The sequence below is a fragment of the Corythoichthys intestinalis genome, chromosome 6 (assembly GCF_030265065.1).
Source record: "Corythoichthys intestinalis isolate RoL2023-P3 chromosome 6, ASM3026506v1, whole genome shotgun sequence".
In the NCBI taxonomy this organism is placed as follows: Eukaryota; Metazoa; Chordata; class Actinopteri; order Syngnathiformes; family Syngnathidae; genus Corythoichthys; species Corythoichthys intestinalis.
The window spans coordinates 53,672,041-53,695,604 of NC_080400.1; the positions used below are offsets into that span (position 1 = coordinate 53,672,041).

Below are 23,564 nucleotides of genomic sequence, written 5' to 3' on the forward strand. Positions count from 1 at the left end.
TTTATGTATATTTTTGTGTGTCTTTACTTGAGTACGAATATGAAGTGATATTTTTTACTTCACTACATTCAACAGCACGAATCTGTACTTTTTACTCCTCTACTTTTCAAATTGTCGCCTGCGTTACACGTTACTTTTGTTTGTTTTCTTTTTTTCTCTTTGTGAATTGATACTTTCCTTTTCATGCCTCTGGCGCAGTCCATAAGCTCCGTGCAACTATACCGTAAATGGACAGTAGAGCAGGACTTCTCAAATAGTGGGGTGCGCCCCCCAGAAGCTGGGGGTGGCGCATGTAACCTCGGGGAACAACTTTTTGCCATACTAGAGAAAAGTTTAATTGCACATTCACTCAGTGGTTGGCAGTGGCACTCTCATTTTTAGAGTGTGTGCAGTATTTTTGAACCAAACAAGAGGACACAGCAAAGCGCACTGGAGATGTGAAGAGCTAAGACGAGGAAATACAACGAAGCGTATGTAGCTTTTGGCTTTAACTTTCCATGAAGTGGGAGACGAGGAAAGGGTAGTCCGTTTACTGTGCCTAAAATTGTTTTCAGCAGACAGCAGGAAATCAAATAAATTAAGACGTCACTTAAAGACATTAGACCCCAATCACATCGAAAAGCCGCTTGATTGTTTTTTTCCAGTGAAAATGTGCCGGATATTGCCAACAATCGTCCCGCTTTGTCAGTGTTACATCAATAAATCAGTGAGCACTGTTAGCATCATATAACGTGGCATGCCAAGTTGCTCAGTGCTAAATAATCCAACACCATAGCAAAGGATCTGATACTGCCTACAGCAAAAATAAAAACTATCCAAAGACACTGTTGTTTTTGTTTTATTTATTTATTTTATTTTTTTTTTTTTTTTGGGTGGGGGGGGTCAAATTGTTTGGCTATTGTCCTCATGAGTTCATATTGCAAATCAATTTGAATTTAAAATAATTTATTGATTTTATTAAATTTGATTTTTCAGTATCAAATGGTCAAAAATACCTTGAGTGTATTTTTGCAGTGTTTATGTGCTTTTTTTTTTTTTTTTAATTCAGGCAAATTGATGCGCTTGTATTCTTTTTTGTTACAAACCAAACAATGATAATAAAGTTACTGTAATTTCTGGACTATTGGGCACCCCTGATTACAAGCCTCACCCAGTAAATTTTTTAAGAAAAAAACATTTTGTACATATATAAGCCTCTCCTGCCTATAAGCCGCGTGTGCCCACTTAGTAACGAGACATTGACAAATAAATACACAGTTTTCAGAATTTTAATAACACACCTTAACTTTTCGTTCCAAACAGCGCCAGCAAACACGGCAGTTGCAGTATATAGCAGCGGCACGGAAGTTACATAGCATCAGCATGGCGGTGCAGAACTAATTGTGCTGGTTAATAAAAACATAAAAGTCTTTGTTAGCAATCTTCATCTTCCTCCTTTGCATTCAAACCATGGAAGTCTTCACCCTCCGTGTCGGATATGAAGACGCTCAGATGCATTTCGCCTCGCACCTACTCAGTCTCTCCTTCGCTGTCGCCTTCAATGTCTCCCATAATGAGACAAATTCACTCCCAGCCGGTGCCGTCTTCCTCGCGCTTCACGCTGCCAGGCTCCCCTGGCAAACCTGTGCAAAAGCTGCTCTTCTTATGCGGCGAGTCTTGGCAAACAATCTCTCGCCGCTCGTCATCAAAGCTTCCCATACAACTCGGATGGCCAATTTAATTTCTTCTAGCATTTTCCATGATGCAGGTCTGCCAATTCTACTCATGCACAAAGACGAGGGTCCGCCACCTCTATTCATGCACAAAGTTAAACTACCGGTAATAGTGCAAACTAGCGTCTTCCTCGACACATATATTCCACGTGTCTCACTCCCACATTCCATGCTCGAGCGCCCCTGGCGGCCGTCAGAAAAATACACAAATTGGCCGCATCACTGCACACGCCGCAGGACCCAAACTGAGGGAAAAAAGTAGCGGCTTGTAGTCCGGAAATTACGGTATATTTTATTGTAAGTCGATCTATATCACTTTTTCGTGTTTATTATAAAAAAGGACACACTTATGCAGAGGTGTACTTTATAATAATAATTTTATAGACAAATCATACTATATACAGTGGCAGCAGAGAGTTGAGGGGAGGGGGGCGCAAATCGTTTACGTCTTCCGGGGGGGGGGGGTCACTTGAGGCAGCAACATGAGTAGAAGCAAGATTTGGGCGGTGAACAAGATATTGACCAATAAAACCCAAGAGTGTAGCAGCGCGCCTTGAGATGGGAGCTGCACAATGTTGTACAGTAGGTGGCGGTATGCACCTGATACTTCCCTGCAATCCACCATTAAGCTAAATTTGGGAGTTTTCGCTTGTTAAGCTTGTTTACAGTGCAATCAATTTTATTGCTTGTTTGTTCCATTCTGCAGAGTTTTAAATAAAACTGAGCAATCAATAATTTTTCTAGTTATTTCTTTCAATATTGACCCAGATCTATGAATGTATGTACTGTATGTATACACATACACCTTTTATTGTGCATATGCAAATAGGCAAGCTGGTGTCAGCCCACAAGTTAACCCTGCGAAGGCTAGTGGAAAATCCCTGTGCAGCTGTGTACCATGACCACAATAACTTACAAGCAACAACAGCCTTGCTACAGAAAAGATGCTGTCAAACTCCCATTCATATCTTATCAAAATAGCAGTCAGAGGTCACAGCCACCCAGTGAATATGCCAAGCAATATTAAAATGAATAAACCAAGTGAAATGAACAAATATGTGATTTTATGTGAATAAATGAAAATATATGTATACAAATGACATCTTAAATAGAGACAGATTGTAAAGATGTATTAGAGGACATTATACTTTACTGTGTAACCATGACATAGAAGGGCAAAAAAATCACAATACAATATGAATAAACACAGTAATTGAAGCAGTGTGTACAGGTAATATCTTTCCACCTTTTTTTTAGGGATGGACTAAGTTCTATGAGTTTTCGTTATCAGACCTGCGTGCTGGCTTTGAAATCATTGACAGGCTTTTTGAAGGTAAGAGGAAACCCCTGCCCTCTAATTGAGCAGGCACTGTAAACACGGTTCCTGGCACAACCGTCCTTGTTTAGCTGCAATATGTTGGTAAAGGATTACTCTTGTATTCTCTGTGCACTTCAGTGTTTTTTTGTGTGATCTGATACTTTTCAGGTGGTAAACCTTTTCAGTGGGAGTTCGTCCATGGCCTGTTGGAGAGTGCTATCTATGGTGGACGCATCGACAACCCGTCTGACCTCTGCATCTTGCGCTCTTATCTGGAGCAGTTTTTCTCTGCACGACTTTTCTCCTCCCCGTCGTCCGGACAGGGAAAGAACAAAGGAGCACGCTTTCTTCCACCCCAGATCAACCTTCCAAATTCTTGCTCCATTTTGGTAGGTTAAGGGGATTACACAACAAATAATTTGCAAGCACACATTTGAACTCAGTTGTACAAAATGGAGGTCTCCTTATGTAACATCCCCTTTAAGGAGTCCTAAATTAAATTTTGCGAAGAGATGTAAAAACATATATATATATATATATATGTATATAAAGTAGCACTTCCATATTTGCTTCTTGAAGCAAATGCTTCATTTTAATATGTCGGTATTCTAAATGAAATCTGCTGCTTTTGCAAAAAAAAAAAAAAAATTCAGTGAGAAAACAGATTGCTGCTAGAGGTCACCTAAGCTTATCAATGACTCACACTCCTTGGTTTCTTTGAAAGTGCATGATGTTCTCGCCACTTGAAAGTTTGGTGGACATAAGGCAAGAAAAGAAAGTCAATATGGAAATCTGTGCTGTGAATTTGCAATTTGCCAAGAGAGTAACAACTACTCACGTAGGAGCTAAGCTTGTGCTGTCTTTTTTCTTTTACAGACTTCATTGTTTGTTGACTTTTTTTTTTTTTTTTTTAGAATATGTCTCAACATTTTTAATGAAGGAGGTTTACACTTAAGCTGTCACCTCCCACATAAGACAAAATTTGAATTCAAATCTTGCTTGTTTTAAAATGCTAAAATGTTGCCTTGTGCGCCTTTACCAGCCCACTTAATAAAACAGTTTAGTAGTTAACTTATTTTAAAATATTAAATTGGTAACTTCTAGAGTTTTATACATTCATTTTTATTGTTGTAATTTGTTTTGTTTTTTTTTGCACAGACTTGCTTATTTGTGTGTATGTGTGTGCCCTTAGGACTACCGTGGGGTTGTGAAGAATCTCCCTGAAGATGACAAGCCAGCATTCTTTGGTCTGCCTGCAAACATAGAAAGAACATCCCAGAGAATTATCAGCTCCCAGGTGCATTAGCAAACACGCGCATAGCCAAACACATTCTTGCCTAATTGCCAAATAGCTCTATGTGAAAAAAAAATATGCTCACTGATGGACACTAAAGGCTGTTTAAAACTAGCGGCAGCCTCGTCTAAAGGGTTTAGTGGCAACCCATTCATTGTGTATGTGGGAGGGGACTTGGCAAAAGTGAGCGGCAGTAGTCGTTCTGGACGTAGCGGAAAGAATTGATTGAATTTTCGTCATGAGGCAGGGCCAAAATTAGAGACTTATTCTATTTTCAAAGCGTCACCGCGCTGACGTCAACGACGCATCCAATAGTAGAGAGGCAGGCGTACTAATATCTGTGCTATCAGGCTGTTTCAGCAGACGGACTTGTAAATCTCCTTGGTAAGCTAAATGGTACCTTGATATGCATTTGTGTGGAAATCACGAGCCAAAAAGAAAACTACAATGGTATGAAAAAATACCTGAACCTTTTGGAATTTCTCACATTTCTCCATAAACTCACCATCAAATGTGATATGAAACTGCTATAACTAAAACCACCCAAACATTTTTAATTTCGTAATTTAATGAGGATAGTATGCAAACAGTGACTGAAAGGGGAAAAATAAGTAAGTAAACAATTACATTTAATATTTTGTGGCCCCCCTTTGGCAGCAATAACTTCAACCAGACGCGTCCTGTAGCTGTACAATAGATCACGTCTGGCACATCGATCAGGACTAATCTTGGACCATTCTTCTCTATAAAACTGCTGTAGTTCAGTCAAATTCCTGGGATGTCTGCCACACCATATCAATGGGGTTCAAGTCTGGGCTTTGACTTGGCCACGCTAGAACATGTTTTTTGTTCTTCTGAAACCATTCTAAAGCTCATTTACTTTGGTGTTTTGGATCATTGTCTTGTTGCAGCATCCATCCTCTTTTAAGCTTCAACCGTCTGACAGACAGCCTCAGGTTTTCCTGCAAAACATCCTGATAAACTTTTGAATTCATTCTTCCATTAATGATTGCAAGTTGTCCAGACCCCGAGGCAGCAAAACAGCCCCAAATCATGATGTTCCCTCCACCATGCTTCACGTTGGGGAGGAGGTGTTGATGCTGGTGAGCTGTTCCATTTTTCCTCCACACATAATGTTGTGTGTTACTCCCAAGCAATTCAACTTTGGTTTCATCAGTCCAGAAAATATTTTGCCAAAACGTCTGTGGAGTGTCCAAGTGCCTTTTTGCCAACATTAAACGAGCAACAATGTTTATTTTCGACAGCAGTGGCCTCCTCCGTGGAGTGTTCCCATGAACACCATTCTTGGCCATAGTTTTACATATATTTGATGTGTGCACAGAAATAATGGACTGTGCCAATGATTTTTGTAAGTCTTTAGCAAATGCTCTAGGGTTCTTTTTTACCTCTCTGAGTAATCTGCACTGAACTCTTGGCGTCATCTTTGGTGGACGGCCACTCCTTGGGAGAGAAGCAACAGTGCCTAACTCTCTCCATTTGTTGACAACTTTTCTAACTGTCGATTGATGACCAACCAGACTTTTAGAGATGGTTTTGTATCCTTTCCCACCTTTATACAAATCAACAATCCTTGAATGCAGGTCTTCAGATAGCTCATTTGACCATGGCATGATGCTTATCAGACAATGCTTCTCATCAAGTCAATTCTTACCAGGTGTGTGTTTTATAGTGGGCAGGGCAGGTTTAAACCACTCTTCAGTGATTGGGCACACACCTCACTTAAAATGTTGGGTAAAAAAAATGGTTTCAATTGCTCTTTAAGTCTCCTTAGGCAGAGGGTTCACTTACTTATTTCCCCCCATCTGTCATTGTTTGCATGCCATCCTCATTAAAATATGAAAACCTATAAATGTTTGGGTGGTGTTAAAGCAGAGTTTTTACATTTGTTTGATTTTGACAAAGATCAGATCATATTTTTAGAAATGTGAGAAATTCCAAAAGGTTCTGTTACTCTTTCATACCTCTGTAGTTGATTTTTTCTTTTATCCCAAACAATTGTTTTAGGTTGTTTCAATTACCTGACATGTTTCGGCGACTACCTCCACCTTCATCAGAGTGTCAAATCTGTGTAATCAGTGACACTCTGATGAAGGCGGCTACTTCCACCTTCATCAGAGTGTCAAATCTGTGTCATCAGTGATGCGCTGATGAAAGCGGAAGTAGTCGCCGAAGACAATTGTTTTAGGTTGTTTCAATTACCTGACATGTTTCAGGGACTACTTCAACCTTTTTCAGAGTGTAAAATCTGTGTCATCAGTGACACTCTGATGAAGGGGGAGGTAGTTGCCGAAACATGTCAGGTAATTAGAACAACCTAAAACAATTGTCTGGCAAAAGAAAAGAAAAATCTATGAAAAAAATAAGTGTAGACAAAATGAACTTAATACAATCAAAATGAAAACTATTTGCCTTCTCACCGAAATTTGTAAAAATACGCACGACTATTATAATGCCCCCTACTCCTTGAAATAAGAAACATCACTATTTTCTTGTGCAGCAATGAAAAATAAACGCATTAGTGCTTGGGATTATAGTAAATATGCTTGCCGCTTTTCACTTCCTGAGAGCGTTTACGTCAGGCTACGTGGCTTCTCTGCGCTTGCCGTGGACTGCTCTTCACACTGGGCTTACTACTTGACTAGTGTGAAAAGGCTTTCATTCCTCTTTTTCACTGAAAACTGACACTGCCTCACCTTCTTTAGTCACACATATGTACATTTGCAACATGAAAAAGAAGAAAAGTTTCAGACTTAGGTATTAAGTCAGAACCTCAAATTCCAATCACTTTTACCTATGTGTCGGTCTTCTGATGTCACAACATATTTTTAATTTCCATTTTTGTTGATTCCAACAGCTGGAACATTTAGTAATGTTATTTGTTATTATTTCCTTGTTTGTGACCTTATTCGTCTCTCTGAATAGTTTTTTCCAACTTCAGAGCTCAACAAAAAATGGTCTTTTATATTTTATTATTAATCACCCTCAGGTTTTTTTTTGTTTGTTTTTTTTTTTTTTACTACACAATTTCATTATCTACGCCTGGACACTAGTTTGAGTAGCAACAACATTGGAGACAATTTTTGGAATGATGCAGTTCAGTAACGTAACAAAAATAAAGTAATATTAGGCAGCCATCAGTTATTTGTAGTGTGAATACATACTGTGAGATGAAAGCTGCTTTGGTATAAAACCTTTACTTGAGTTATTCAGTCATTTGTTATGTCTGCATCGATCAGTCTTAAGTTGTCACCTTTTGATTGGTTCGCATCTGTATCCTCGATTGATAACGCAACTGTGACAAAGTTATATACAGACTAGGCATGTGCCGGTATGAGATTTTCACGGTACGATAACCGTGAGCAAAACTACCGCGGTTTCACGGTATCACGGTATTGCAATTATAGCTCCAAAATTTTGAGATGTATGGGTTAAAAAAAAATTTTTTAAATCCATTGAACAGGATTTTTTTCAAAACATATTTGCAAATTGGAACATGAATATAATGTGAAAATAAATAAATTAACAAAAAATAACAAATATTATATAAAATTAAAATAAATAGAACCTAGACTATACCCACAGCCACAGCTCAAGTTGCTCAATTTTAGAGTAAGAACAAAATAATTGCTATAAAAAGTAAAAACACTTCTAAATAAAATTAAAAATATATACTGTATGACTTTTTTTTGAGGGGGGAAGCTCAAGTGAAGTTTCACCATTTTCAGCCACTGTGTCAACTCTAGTCTACATGATGCCATGCCTTTGTGTTAAAAAGAACAAAGAATTCATAAGTTAATAAGTTAGTTAAAAATGTATAAGTTAGTTTTATAAATAAGTTAAAATGTAAATATTGTTGAGGAAAGGTTTCATCTAAAAAAATAATAATAATAAAAAAGTGAGGAGTGAGACCTCTCTCTCAATTAGCGATCTTTGACGCGTTTCTTTTTCTTCCCCCCTGCATTCAAGCTTTTCTCTCACTCAGCGGCTGTGAGACATAAAAGAAGCTGCTTTCCCAGTTTAGCCTAGGCTAACATTCGTCTTTGTAAGTTTTAGTTAGTTTGTATATTGAATTTGAAAGGAAAATGTGTGTTTTGTTTTTGGCGAACTTTTTAATGGAGCTACTGCTATCCTGTTGAACCTAATCACACGTGGAAAAATACAATTGTACAGCGTTTTAAATGTATTTATTTGTATATTTCACCAAGATTTGAGAGCTCAATAAATTGAAGAAAATTACGCCTTGTGTTTGGAGGATTTGTTTTTGGGTTTGCTGGCTGTTTAGTGACACTCACGGCAACAAACGGGAAGGGGTGAGCGGTGCTGCACCAAGCCACTTCGGCTGCATTTTGGCACATGAAAAATAGCGAATACCGTACTAAGGTATGACGGAAATTTTAGTGGTTTTGAAACCGCGACGTTTTCACACCACGGTAAACCGTGAAACCGGTAACCGGCACATGTCTAATACAGACATAGTCTATTCATGGCATTATCAAGTGTTTTGGGATATGGTGAAATACTCTTGAACGGTAAACTTTTTGGATATTATAAATTGCGTTTTTAATAATCCTTGCCATGGTGACTTTGCCAATAATGGAACTAGACTTTTGTGTTAGATATCAGTGTTTGGGTTTAATTGTGAAGCATCTTTTACCCTAAAGAAGAGTCAACAGTGTATGGACAAATGAAGGATGCAGTCCAGACATATGCGTACATACACATGCATTATGAAACACACAGACACACACTTAATCACCTGAGTGAAAAAGATAAAGCTGGTGGTTTAAGGAGTTTGCCAGGACCTAATAGAAACCATTCATCACCAACATATCTTTCTCACATACACCTTCCCATTAGCACACATCTTGATTCTACGTGAAAGCACAATATTGTCCACTAACCTAAGCATGTTTGATGGGGTGTGGAAAGACCTCTTATGAGTTGTATTTGCAGTATGGCAGTTTTCTTCCTCTCAACATGAAACTGTGCTCCATGTACCGTAATTTAATATATAAGGTGCACCCGTGTCTAACGCGCACCCCAAATTTGCTTGTAAAATCTAGGGAAAATGATTGTATTCGTGTATAATGCACACCCTAATTTTAGCACCAATAAATAGAAGGATACCAGAAAACAGAGCTCGTGTACAGATACAGAAATGTCATTTTACTGACTGGTGAAACACAGCACAAGCATAGCACATTGGTAGTATAAAACATTACCGTAAACACACAATATGTACGGTAATAAGATGATCTGACAACTTCTTCAACTTACCAGAATCCAGGAGAAAACAAAACAGATGTGACTTTTCTATTAAAGGCTGCTGTATAACTTGCTCGTTTCATCATGATGAATCAATGTTTCTTCCATGGATTGATATGGTAAAATAAAAGTGTTGATTTAGGTTGGAAGTCAGAAGAGCGCATCGCTGTTGACTAGAATGTAACAAAAGGAAATATTGTTATTTGGATTTGAGTTTCCCGAGGGACAAATATAGTTGACGGACACAGAAAGTCTGTGTTGTGTTACGTTTGTTACGGTCCGAGTTGCGGAGCTGCAATAAACGTTGACTTAAATGAGTTCAAGAAACTAAATTCTGTGCTTTATGAAGAGTGAAAAAAGCTGAGTTTAACACAGACAAAATCATTCGACCAATCAGAGTGAAGTATTACCGTGTAGCGAGTTATAACAGAATTCACCGGCGGAACTTATGTTGGCACGTTGTATAGTTCCCGGGGAGAGGTATTTTGTTGATGGAACAGCCGGAAAGATATTCCGTGGGTTGCATGTGAGACAGACATTGCTACCGTATTTTGTTGCAGCCTAAATGTCAATAAAGCAACGCGGATTAGCTCCGTTGTTTGATACTCCGCCTGCGACTCCTTCCCTAGCTCGCCACAAACCGAAACAAAATGGTGACGTCACGTACCGTAATGGTCGACAACGGATCGCCGCATACGTTTCTTCAACACAACATGGCCGTGTCAATAAAAAAAAAAAAAAAATCGGTCTTTGTGTATATATTATATATATATATTTATATATATTTATATATATATATATATATAAATATATATATATATATATATTAGGGCTATCAAACGATTACAATTTTTAATCGCGTTAATTACAGCTTAAAAATTAATTAATCGTAATTAATCGCAATTAATCGCAATTCAAACCATCTATAAAATATGCCATATTTTTCTGTAAATTATATATATATTCTGTAAAATAAATTGTTGGAATGGAAAGATAAGACACAAGATGGATATATACATTCAACATACGGTACATAAGGACTGTAGTGGGCATTTCACTCTATTGTCATGTAAATCTGTCTATGCTGTCCTCACTCCGAAGCGTCTACTTTTTCCAAAGCTAGACAGCTAGTGAACGACGCCTTAATAATCAGACTTCTTCCTTTTTCATCTGATTTATTAATAAAATGGCCTCAAAACATTGTCCTCTTTAGACCGTAGTAAAACGGAAAAAAAAAAAGTACACAAGCATTGCATTAGCAACAACGTTAGCTTAGCACGCTATACAGGTTCACTAAACATAAACAAAAAGCGTCTCATACAAAAACTATAACATTTCGCTTACTAACATAATATGTACATTCTTTACAACAACCATACTTACGGACAAATCTTGTCCAAGGATCATATAAGCACAACATTACAACGTAGGCGTCAGCCCGAGACGTCGTGCAGCCATATTGAACTGGCAAGAAAGCAATAAACAATGTCGCAAAGCGACCACAAGAGTTCGCTGTTAGACAGCACAAAAAACCTTGCTGTAAAACATACCAAAAGGCAGAATACTGTCTTAGCGGGACATGTGCGTTAATTGTGTCAAATATTTTAACGTGATTAATTAAAAATCTACTAACAAACAGCTAATTATGTAGCAACACTTAACATACTGTATTATTTGTCATTTTTTGCAGGTGATTTCCCAGCTACGTGTCATGAGTCGCTCAGTGGCAACAGGATCAAAATTTGACAGGGAGCTCTGGTCTAATGGACTTTCACCTATCCTCAACTTGTGGAAGAAACTTAACAAGGTGAAGTCCCTCATCTTTGTCTACGTTCATAACTGGTGGATAAGGCAGTAGAATGCAATCATAGTCTTGTTCAGTGCCCATTGCTTAGTCTTCTGTGTCAAAATTGTAAAAAAAAAAAAAAAAAAGTTACATCGGATTCAAATGATAGCTGGCCTTTACTGCAAATAACCTCCCACTCAATGCTCTATTCATAACTGTCCTTTTATTGACAGGTAATTAGTACAAGGTATAATATTAGATCAGCTTGGACAGGCTGCAGATTTCACTGTATGTGACCCTCAACATAAAGCAACATAGAAAATGAATTAATTGAATGTATCTTTATATAGCTGTTTTATACCACCAGTTTTCTTTTCTCCCCTTTACATAAATTAATGTTTTCAAGTAAACAACAAAACACTTGCGACTTTCTCACTGTTTTTCAATGAAATATATTTCTGTCTGGTTACCATCTACCTATCAGGGTTCTGCACTGATCCAACAGAAGGTCACACCTCCTACAGATCAACATGAGTCTCCAGTACTGTCTTTCATTGTTCTGGAGCAGTTCAATGCCATTCGCTTGGTTCAGGTGTGTAAACCAGCATTGAGAGAGATGCATCAGTCAAATATTGTATGTCTTAGAATTTACACATAACCAGTTGCAAACAACATATGAATACCACAATGCAAAAGCATGACTATTACAATCACAGGAACTAGTCGGTCATTATCTGGATTGCAGCAATTAAATTACATTCTCAAGTGTGGTGTGTGCCCTAAACTGTCGTTGTTGTCGTAGGGTATCCACCAATCACTCGCTGCCTTGAGCAAAGTGATTAGAGGGACGGAGCTTCTGACTCCTAAGGTTCAAAAATTGGCAACTGCTTTGCTCAATCAAGAGGTAAGTTTATGTGTGAAGTAACTATGAACCTTTTCTTTATTTAGTTGCATTGCCTAAAGTACAAAAATAGCTCTGCAACTGACAAGTTACCACCTGATGTTTTTACTGAGGGCAGCGCTGATACTTTTAGTTTTTCCTGTGATTTTGAACAGGATAATTGGGACCAAACATGATTGGCTGTATGGATGTTTAAAATCAAACCATAAACCCATTATTGCTTTTTCTAACTAAGGCCAAAAATAAGGGTTAATTCTTAGCTTGGCATTTACGGGGACTATTGCAGATAATTTCTTGAGATTTTTGGACCTGGTATTACAATACAGGGCTGTTTGGTTTTGCCTAAAAATAAAATCCTGATTATTTTTCTCTCAAACTCGATTTTCCGATATTGATCACGATTTCTTGACAAAATAAATACAATGACAAAGTATTCGGAATGTACCAAAAGAAAGCACCACGAGAAACTACGTATCCCATGAGTCGTTGTGAGGTCACGAAGAGCAGACGTAATGTGAACATTTTTAATAAATTGCCGAGTGATGCACCACCTAAGGTGAGGGAGGCAAAGTAGCGAGCGACAGCCAGTTTGATTGAGCGAGCGACTTTGAAATGTGCGGAATTAATCGAAAACTAAATTTAGCGCAAGCTAATGCATTATTTGTTCAACTCGAGGATGAGGATGGGCCATGTTTGTCGTTGTTTGCTTCAGATGAGACGGCGAGTGAGAAGTGACAGGAGTGCGCAAATGGCGGAAAAGAGGGCCATTTGTGTCCTGTTCAAGGGGAAAATGAAAATGCCTGACAAAATTGAACAGAACTTGTTTATTTTCAATATTTTTAGACCAAAGTAGAACTTTTTTGGTGCAAACTTTACTCGTCATGTCTGGAGGAAAAAGAAGAATCCCAAGAACACCATCCCCACTATGAAGTATGGGGGTGGAAACCTCATGGTTTGGGTCTGCTTTTCAGCAAAGGGGACAGGATGACAGTACTGTATAAAGCAGAGGATGGATGGTGAAATGTATGGTCAGATTTTGAGCCACAACCTCCTTCCCTCAGTCAAAGACTCGAAGATGAGTTGTGGCTGGATCTTCCAACATGACAATGATCCGAAGCACACACTGACCATGGAGTGACTGCGTAAAGAACATATCAAGGTTCTGGAGTGGCCTAGCCAGTCTTCAGACCTCAATCCAATAGACAATCTTTCGATGGAGCTGAAACACCGTTTTTCTGAACGACAGCCCTGAAACCTGATAGATCTAGAACAAGATTTGTGTGGAGGAATGGGCCAAAATCCGTGTTTCCATATGTGAAAACCTGGAGAAGAACTACAGAAAGCGCTGACCTCTGTAATTGCAAACAAAGGCTTCTGCACTAAATATTAGCACTGATTTTAAACCAATTGTCCCATACCCTTTTCCAGGTTTGTAGTGCTCAACATTTTTTTTCTCTGGTGTCTTTTGAAAGCTCTGTGGTCTTCCCCATGGTAGCAGTTGGATTATGACTGACTGTGGGGTCCACAAGTGAGAATATTGAGCTCAAATTGGTGGTAGGTGGGTGGTTACTCATTGGGTAAAGGTGGACTTTTTTAAGGTAGACTGGCACCCCTGAGTGTAATTATTGCTGATTCTCAGAGGTACAAATACTTATGAACCCTTGTAAAGTACAAACAAATTATTGAAAAATCATACAATGTGATTTCCGAATTTTTTTTTTTTTTTTTTTAGATTATGTCTTTATAAGTGAAAATGTATCAATGATTGAAATTTCAGACTACTAACTATTTTCTAAGTGGCTGAACTTGCAATATCCCAAGGGGTGCAAATACTTCTGCTCCTCACTGTATATACTGTGTTTTGCTGTTTCAATGTCTTCAAGAATAATTAGTATCTTATGATGAGATATTCATTATTTCATTTGGCTTTTGTGATTTATCTGCGAATTCATTCCCAAGATGTCTAATTAAAGCACATAAGATTCTAACCATTGATGCACCACACTGTATAATATTCAATTCAGGTTTAAGTTATATAGGATGAGGGAATGCATAAAGGCAAAGACTGAGATAAAATGTGAATGCTTTCTTTAAAGCCCAGTAAAGGTCAGCTTCTCTGTTGTTTCCTTTTTATGCACACCTACCCTTCAAATCCTCCATTATCCGTTTTGCTCTTCATCCCATCACACGAAACACTGGAAAGTGCATACGCTACAATCTACTGACTTTTAAAAACTGTTTCACTTTTTATGTAAAACACACCTAAAGGAATAATCCAAGCAACTTTTTAGGTAGACATGGGCTGCTTTCCCCTGAGGTCTGGCTTTAATGCAGCTCAATGAATTTGATTTCATGCTGCGCCATGTAGTTTTCTGCATTGACAGCAAAAGTGAGTGAGAGATGTGCACTCATTTGGCCAAGCATCAGCTGAAGCGTGTACCTTTCTGAATCACTCAGATTTGAGAAGGACATCCTCATACAAAGACTGCTGGTTTGTTAATATAACAAGATGCAAAATTTATTCGTTCCAGAGTGGCTTTCGTAACATGATTTATTTCGTATGATGAATCCGCGTTTTACTTGTAAATCGCCTAACTTTTTTCAAGCTCTACTAAAACACCAAGTAAAATTTTATAATTATGGAAAAACCAGATTGAAATAAGAGCCAGATACGTTTGAATCATTCAATGTGCATAACCTAACCATTAATACCTGTTATCAAGTAAATATAATAGAAAATGGGGAACCTAACATTTCAAGTGAGCCGATAATGAGTGTCTGATAATGAAATTGATACCAATCTAGCGGGCAGCCATGCATACACTGTAACATTAAACCAGTTCTTTTCAAAAAGTGGTGTGCGCCCCCCCAGGGGGGCCCAGAGCGATGCTGGGGGTGGCGCATGTAACTTCAGGGAACATACTTTTTTGCCGTACTATAATAAAGTGTAATTGCGCATCCACTCAGAGGGTGGCAGTGGCGCTCTCATTTTTTTTTTTTTTTTTAACTAAATGAGCACGCAACAAAAACAAAAGGGGATATTAAGAGCTAAGAAGTGGAAATATGACAAAGTGTATGTAGTGTTTGGCCTTGACTTTTAATACAGTGGAAGATGAGGAAAGACCAGTCTGTTTACTGTGTCTATTTTTTTGTTTGCAGTGGACAGCTGGAAGCCAAATTTATCAAGACGTCACTTAGGCTATGTCTACACTAGGACGGACAATGGCCCTAAACGTGTAATTAGTTGAATATACGCAGTGCCACTCCATATGTTTCTATTTGTTATTTTTCAAGTGGTGAGAGCACAACTGAGCATCGATTATAACATCCCAAGCAACAATGTCAGGCTTTCGTTGTTTTCTAAAGAGTCATATCAATCAAAACTTGGCGACTACTCGTAAAAGCCGAGCGTGCTCTCCATTCATTCTCGCTCCCGCGTGTTGTGTTCAATTACATACACGAAAAAAACAGTGGGCACAAGACAGAGTTCCCGACCCCTGGTCTAGAAGTTGTATAGCCTGGTACACCAGACTCTCCGCTGTTCCAGCTATAGAGTCTGGCGACCAATGAGCGGATCAAAATTCCAGGGCGGAGCAAGCCACAGCAAACAGATAGCGGAGTGGGCCAATCAGCAAAGGGCAGACGTGACATTGGTAAAGCGACAACTCTCGCGCTGGGCGAGCGGAGGACGGAGAAGTTTACCTAACATGGCCAGCATGAGACAGACTGTTGTCAATGACTTGTGTCGATGTGTTTTTGGTAATTTAAAACTGATTTTACCATGGATTGGAACATATTCTCGGCTCTCCTGTTCACCGTCTGTGTTGTTGTGGAGACGACTTCCGACGTGGAAGAGTGACGTTACTCGTTAAGAACACGTCACGCAAATAAACAAATCTGATTGGACGGATGATTTCGTACTGGCTCGAGAGGCCGTTAAGGAGGTGGGTCCCAGACTATTGTCACAGTGTTTGATAAATACAGGGAGAACAGTCTGGCCATGCCAGGCAAGAAGTTGTAGTAATTTCGAAATTTCCCGGCGGCGAGTAATGAGTTTCCGGTTCAGAGGTAAACCGCACAGGCGATAACCTAACATATGAGGCTGCTCCGTTCTACGCATGCATCGTTAGCGCAACTGCAGGTCTACCCTGCAGAAGTGGAGGGGCCTTAAACGCACCTTAAACGTACCGTATTTTTCGGACAATAAGTCAGTTTTTTCCATAGTTTGGCTGGGGGTGCGACTTATGTGTGAAATGATTAACACATTATGATATCATGTTACATGTTATTTTGGTGTTTTGGAGTGACACTGATGGTTTGGTAAACTTGTTAGCATGTTCTCTATGCTATAGTTATCTGAATGACTCTTAATAGCTATGGCCATGTTCGCGTTCTGCCTTTGGCAATGTGTGTTCAATTGTATTATTGACTTTTTTATATTGAAATGCATGCTTTTAGTTTGTGGCGCTTTCACACCCACGTGGGGGCGCACTCGCACTTGTTTACGTGAAGAAAAGCGCTCACACACCAAAAGAAGACCGACAGCTACGTAGCTCTGAGTGAGTGAGCGAGTTAGCGAGAGAGAAACACAGCTGCGAACAAACGTTCATTGTTTATGCTTGTAAAATATCTCTACAGAGGCAACGCCTGTGTGTATCCTCTTTTCTGTTGTTGTTGTGTGTTTTCCACCCTCGATCGGACAGTTAGATCCAGTTGTGTGGTTGTTTGAACGATGTGCTAATGCTAGTGAACGCATGCTAACCATTTTTGTCATTGTCAAAGCACCTAATTATCATTTATTCCCGTTGATGCGAACCTGTTTGGTATCGAGGACAAAATTGATTGACAGCAAATTATACGACGTCCAGCATCGTCATTTGGGAGTTTAGCCCGCTGAATAGCCAGGACCGAGCCGTAGCGTCCTGGTGAGGACAGTATATTCGCATTTCGTTGTTCATGCACTGTACACTGTACACTTATTCAGCATGTTGTTCTCTACTGTATTTTTACATTAAATTGTCTTAAATTGACATGTCTGTTCTATGTGTTGGATTTTATCAAGTAAATTTCCCCCAAAAATGCGACTTATACCCTGGTGCGTTTTATATGTTTTTTTTCTCTTCGTTGGGCATTTTATGGCTGGTGCGACTTACACTCAGGTGCAACTTGTATTCCGAAAAATACGCTAAGTGCGGACAGGTATAAAAATAGTCAGCAAAATACCTTGGAGAAAATTATCCGTCCTAATGTAGATATAGTTTTAAAGACATTAGAGCCCAAACACATTGATGAGCCGCTAGATTTATTTCTGCAAAAACGTGCCGAATATTGCCAACAATTGTCCCGCTTTTTTTAATGTTACGTCAGTAAACCAGCGAGCACTGTTAACATCATATAAGGTGGCATACCAAGTTGCTCAGTGCAAAATAACCCCATACCATAGCAAAGGAGTTGATACTGACTGCAGCAAAAATAGAAACTGTCACTCTGTCCATTGAAACTGTCGTTTTTGTATGATTTTTTTTGTTTTTGTTTTTTTCCCGGTCAAATTGTTTCGCATATTGTCCTCATGAGTTAATGTTGCTAATCAATTTGAATTTATTATTATTCACTGATTTTATTAAATTTGATTTTTCAGTATTAAATGGTCAAAAAATCTACCTTGACTGTATTTTTACAGTTTGGATGTGTCTCCTTTTTCTTTAATTCAGGCAAAGTGATGCAATTGAAGTTTTTTTCTGTTATTAACTACACAATATTATTAAAATTATACTTTATTGTAAGTTGATCTATATTCCTTTTTTTCTTTAATATTAAAAAAGAACACAATGTAATGCAGAGATGAACTTATAATCATTTTAAAGACAAATGATGCAGCACGGTGGCAGAGTGGTTAGCACCTCCGCCTCAGTTCTGAGATGAAAGGTTCAATCCTGGGCTCCGGCCTTCCTGTGTGGGGTTTGCATGTTCTCTCAATGCCTGCATGGGTTTTCTCTGGGCACTCTTCTTTCCCTCCACATCCCAAAAATATGCATGATAGGCTGATTAAACACTCTAAATTGACACCAAGTATGAGTGTGTGTGCGAATGGTTGTTCGTCTCCTTGTGCCCTGTGATTGGCTGACAACCGATTCAGGGTGTACCCTGCCTACTGCCCATAGTTAGCTGGGATTGGCTCCAGCACCCATGTTACCCAAGCGACTCGGAGAATAAATGAATGAATGAAAGACAAATGATACTATATAAAGTGGCGGCAAAGAGTTGGGGGTGTGGGTGCCAAACGTTCATGTCTGTCTTGGTGTGGGGGGAATAACAGAAAATAACTGAGAAGCACTGCATTAAACTAACCGGTGGAATAACATAAACAAAACAAGATTTTGGGTGTAAGCAAACTAGGGGACATAGTTAATGTTTACTTGCAAGCACAAATTATTCAGATGAACTTCAAAATTAAAATTCTATCTCTGGAGAAAATAAGGATGTTTATGTTAGATGCTCGTATACCACCTAGCGGCATGCTGAGACACTTGGGGAGTCAAAGCGAAAGAGGAGCTCACATGCAACCTGGCGGATGGCTAGGCACTCGGACATGCCAAGTGAGAGAGAGGCGTTCCTGGATTTTGCCGGGCGCGCATATTGTGAAAATTTGCTCACATAATGAGACTCATTTTTTTTCTTGTGACAATGCTCGTAACGTGGAAAAACTCATTAGGTGAGGTGCTCTTGTCGTAAGGATCCACTGTTTTATATATTTAAAATGTGTTGCTTTCTCTCTTTCTTAGTGTCCTTTGACATGGCAAAACATGTGGGAGGGACCTGAGGAGCCAATGCAGTACCTGAGCGCTGTAGTGATGCGCGCGCTTGCCTTACAGGTATTGCCTCCATATATATATATATATATATATATATATATTACCAACATCACCTGGACAATCAATTTTAATCCGAATGAAAGCCGTTGGTAAACCTAATTTATGCAATCCAGTTCTGATTAGACTGTACATAAGGTTGATTGGTGGACATTTTAATAGGTCATTTACAGCGCATTTGTTCCTCTTGCTGAAGGAAGAGACAACACAGTATAAGTGACCTTCATGTGAAAGATGGTGAATCAGTTTTTTTTAAAATTTTCGTATTAAATTGCACATTTCTGAGATCTCTGATGAGTGACAACATGACACAAAAACATGACTGTTTATGAGCACAGCCACTGTGTAACGACTGTGACTTCAGCTATATGCACGTCCGGCAGGAGATACACACTGATTCAACTGACTCTAACTCAGGTACAAAGACACTTAAAAAAATAAAACAAAGACCAAAAACAATTGACCCACATTCTTTACATTTGCTGCACCTGTTTGATCTGTCGCCACCTCTCTTTTTTCAAATCTGAGACACAGTCGAGGCCTGTTCACCTTTTGTGCCTCCCTAAATCTTTCTTCAATAAGTCATTGTCCTCAATGTCATGTTTGTACAGCCGAAAGTGGAACACTGAGGTATTCTGACGTTGGATTCTTCTTTACTTCCTGTTGTCTTTCAAGCAAAATCAGTACATAAAATGACTTTCCTGTTGACTTTGAAGCAAAATCAGTTCATAGAATGACTATTAAAATGGTAAACATTGTTAATTCTTTATATCCGCATGGAATGATGGGCATGACTGACGTCATGATGAAGGGAGGACCATCTGGGATACAAGCATTTAATCAGCTAAAACAAAATGTCTGCCACCATTGGCATTTATTTACATTTTTCTCTACTGTTGCACATCAGAAAAATTAATTCAATACAATCATATTCTTTTTTTATTAGGCTAGATTCCTTTCACTGGTATGCAGTCTTTCCCTCTATGATTGTTTCTTTGTCGTGTGAGTCTATTTTCTATAAAATGAGTGATGAGCAACCGTTATTGATGGTTGATAGGGCCAATATTATTTCTCATTATTATAAATAACTAGATATAATATTATTGTTTTCTTAATTTTATCAGTAGTATTTTTACATTTAGAAAATGCTTGAAATTCAAAGAAGTCTCCACGCTATGTGGTCACAGGAAGTAAAGGGTTTGGCTGTCTACTCTCGACTGTGTCAGAATATACGCCCACCTCAATATGTTCTGGCAGCTAAGAGTAGACATACACACACACACCCTCGCGTGTGTGTTCAGAAATATTTATATCCGTGAGAATCTGATGCATTTCATCATCCGTATAAAACTCAGCCTTCTACTTCTGTCAGTCTGTTTTCTCGTCTACCTGCACACCTAAATTTGGGTGTGCCTGAGTGGCATTATTGTTTAATTTTGTTACTGCTAACCTCTTCATCTGTCCCTGTGTTTCTATGTTGGGGTATTTGTCTCTAGATATATTTTTGTGCCCCTCTTAACTAATTCAATGCTACTGATGGGGGAAGACATTAGATAAATTTTACTCATTTGCCACTCCTCCCAAGTTAAAATGGATTAGATGTCTATCACAGTAAATGGCCTGCTCATTTAATAAGTGAGTCATTCTACCAAAGTCAGACGGTTCTTACAGTTACAATCAACCAAAATATTGTATGGTACAGTGCCTTGCAAAAGTATTCGGCCCCCTTGAATCTTGCAACCTTTCGCCACATTTCAGGCTTCAAATATAAAGTTAGGAAATTTAATTTTTTTGTCAAGAATCAACAACAAGTGGGACACAATCGTGAAGTGGAACAACATTTATTGGATAATTTAAACTTTTTTAACAAATAAAAAACTGAAAAGTGGGGCGTGCAATATTATTCGGCCCCTTTAATTTCAGTGCAGCAAACTCACTCCAGAAGTTCAGTGAGGATCTCTGAATGATCCAATGTTGTCCTAAATGACCGATGATGATAAATAGAATCCACCTGTGTGTAATCAAGTCTCCGTATAAATGCACCTGCTCTGTGATAGTCTCAGAGTTCTGTTTAAAGTGCAGAGAGCATTATGGAAACCAAGGAACACACCAGGCAGGTCCGAGATACTGTTGTGTAGAAGTTTAAAGCCGGATTTGGATACAAAAAGATTTCCCAAGCTTTAAACATCTCAAGGAGCACTGTGCAAGCCATCATATTGAAATGGAAGGAGCATCAGACCACTGCAAATCTACCAAGACCCGGCCGTCCTTCCAAACTTTCTTCTCAAACAAGGAGAAAACTGATCAGAGATGCAGCCAAGAGGCCCATGATCACTCTGGATGAACTGCAGAGATCTACAGCTGAGGTGGGAGAGTCTGTCCATAGGACAACAATCAGTCGTACACTGCACAAATCTGGCCTTTATGGAAGAGTGGCAAGAAGAAAGCCATTTCTCAAAGATATCCATAAAAAGTCTCGTTTAAAGTTTGCCACAAGCCACCTGGGAGACACACCAAACATGTGGAAGAAGGTGCTCTGGTCAGATGAAACCAAAATTGAACTTTTTGGCCACAATGCAAAACGATATGTTTGGCGTAAAAGCAACACAGCTCATCACCCTGAACGCACCATCCCCACTGTCAAACATGGTGGTGGCAGCATCATGGTTTGGGCCTGCTTTTCTTCAGCAGGGACAGGGAAGATGGTTAAAATTGACGGGAAGATGGATGCAGCCAAATACAGGAACATTCTGGAGGAAAACCCGTTGGTATATGCACAAGACCTGAGACTGGGACGGAGATTTATCTTCCAACAGGACAATGATCCAAAACATAAAGCCAAATCTACAATGGAATGGTTAAAAAATAAACGTACCGAGGTGTTAGAATGGCCAAGTCAAAGTCCAGACCTGAATCCAATCGAGAATCTGTGGAAAGAGCTGAAGACTGCTGTTCACAAACACTCTCCATCCAACCTCACTGAGCTCGAGCTGTTTTGCAAGGAAGAACGGGCAAGAATGTCAGTCTCTCAATGTGCAAAACTGATAGAAACATACCCCAAGCGACTTGCAGCTGTAATTGGAGCAAAAGGTGGCGCTACAAAGTATTAACGCAAGGGGGCCGAATAATATTGCACGCCCCACTTTTCAGTTTTTTATTTGTTAAAAAAGTTTAAATTATCCAATAAATTTTGTTCCACTTTACGATTGTGTCCCACTTGTTGTTGATTCTTGACAAAAAATTAAAATTTTATATCTTTAAGTTTGAAGCCTGAAATGTGGCGAAAGGTTGCAAGGTTCAAGGAGGCCGAATACTTTTGCAAGGCACTTTATATACTACCGTTCAAAAGTTTGAGGTCTAAGTGACCCCAAACTTTTGAACCGTAGTGTATCATATTGAATTTTTCATTATGTACACTAGTAGTGTATGTACCGGTATAATTACAAGTATTTACGAATAAACTTTCACCTCAGAAATGTTCAATTCAGATTTTGCATTCTAATCTCCAGAAGCCATAAAAAAAAACAGCTAAACGATGCCCCTATCTTGCTGGTTTTCAAGTGGTTTTCATCACGTTTCCAAATATCAGTTGCTAAATGTAATACCCAGGATGGCAGGAGTGATACTCCCAGTTTTCCGTAAATGATCTAGATGAGGGTCAGAAGTTTGTTTGTCTGGTTTGTACCTAATCAGAAATACAGTGGAAGTTAATTCATTTCAGGACTGTTTGTAAGTCGAAATGGTTGTATGTCCAGCAGGATTTTCCCATAAGAATACATTATAATTCCATTAATTCGTTCCAAAGCTCGAAAACCTACACTAAACCCTTAATAAATACCGCTGATTCTATTGCAAATAGCAATTACAAAGAGCAAAACAAATACATTATGAATAAAAATAAGAACAATGATATAATAATCATATTAACTGTAATAATGTAACAAATTGGGTTCTAATGTGGCGGTTGTATTTTGCATGGTGTACCTAAACGCACCGCGGGGCTGACAGCAGAGTGAGAGAGAGTGCAGTTGAGATATTACTTTCTCTTTTAACATCCTGTTGTTGCTCGCAGTTGGCGTGTTGTGTTGCACAAGTTCTGAAATAAATGCTTAAAAGCCTGACGAAGCTAGCAATTTCTTTGGCAATGGTACCACAATAATAATTGTCACTTTAACTTATAAAGACCGATGATTGGAGGTCGGAGTATTGTCAAGCAGTTCACGGACGCGCATCCCACGCTCATGTCTTTCCATCATTCCATCTTAATTTCAATGGTAAGCCCCATCTTTTTTCTTTTTTCACTACCTGCTTTAACATTCTTGGAACCCAAGTTGATTACTCTCACAAGAAAATCTGCTGTGCCTCTGTCTTGCGGGTAAACAATGAAATTGTGATGCT

At 38.9% G+C, this 23,564-nt stretch overlaps 1 protein-coding gene across 1 annotated transcript in view; it reads left to right on the plus strand.

Moving 5' to 3' along the window:
- Positions 1-23,564, plus strand: part of dync2h1 (dynein cytoplasmic 2 heavy chain 1) — a 231,897-nt gene that overhangs the window by 200,257 nt on the left and 8,076 nt on the right. The window contains exons 86-92 of the mRNA XM_057838672.1: positions 2,970-3,045; positions 3,199-3,419; positions 4,223-4,327; positions 11,301-11,417; positions 11,881-11,988; positions 12,199-12,300; positions 19,080-19,169. Of these exons, the coding sequence (XP_057694655.1) occupies positions 2,970-3,045; positions 3,199-3,419; positions 4,223-4,327; positions 11,301-11,417; positions 11,881-11,988; positions 12,199-12,300; positions 19,080-19,169 (819 nt within the window). The remainder of the gene's footprint in view (positions 1-2,969; positions 3,046-3,198; positions 3,420-4,222; positions 4,328-11,300; positions 11,418-11,880; positions 11,989-12,198; positions 12,301-19,079; positions 19,170-23,564) is intronic.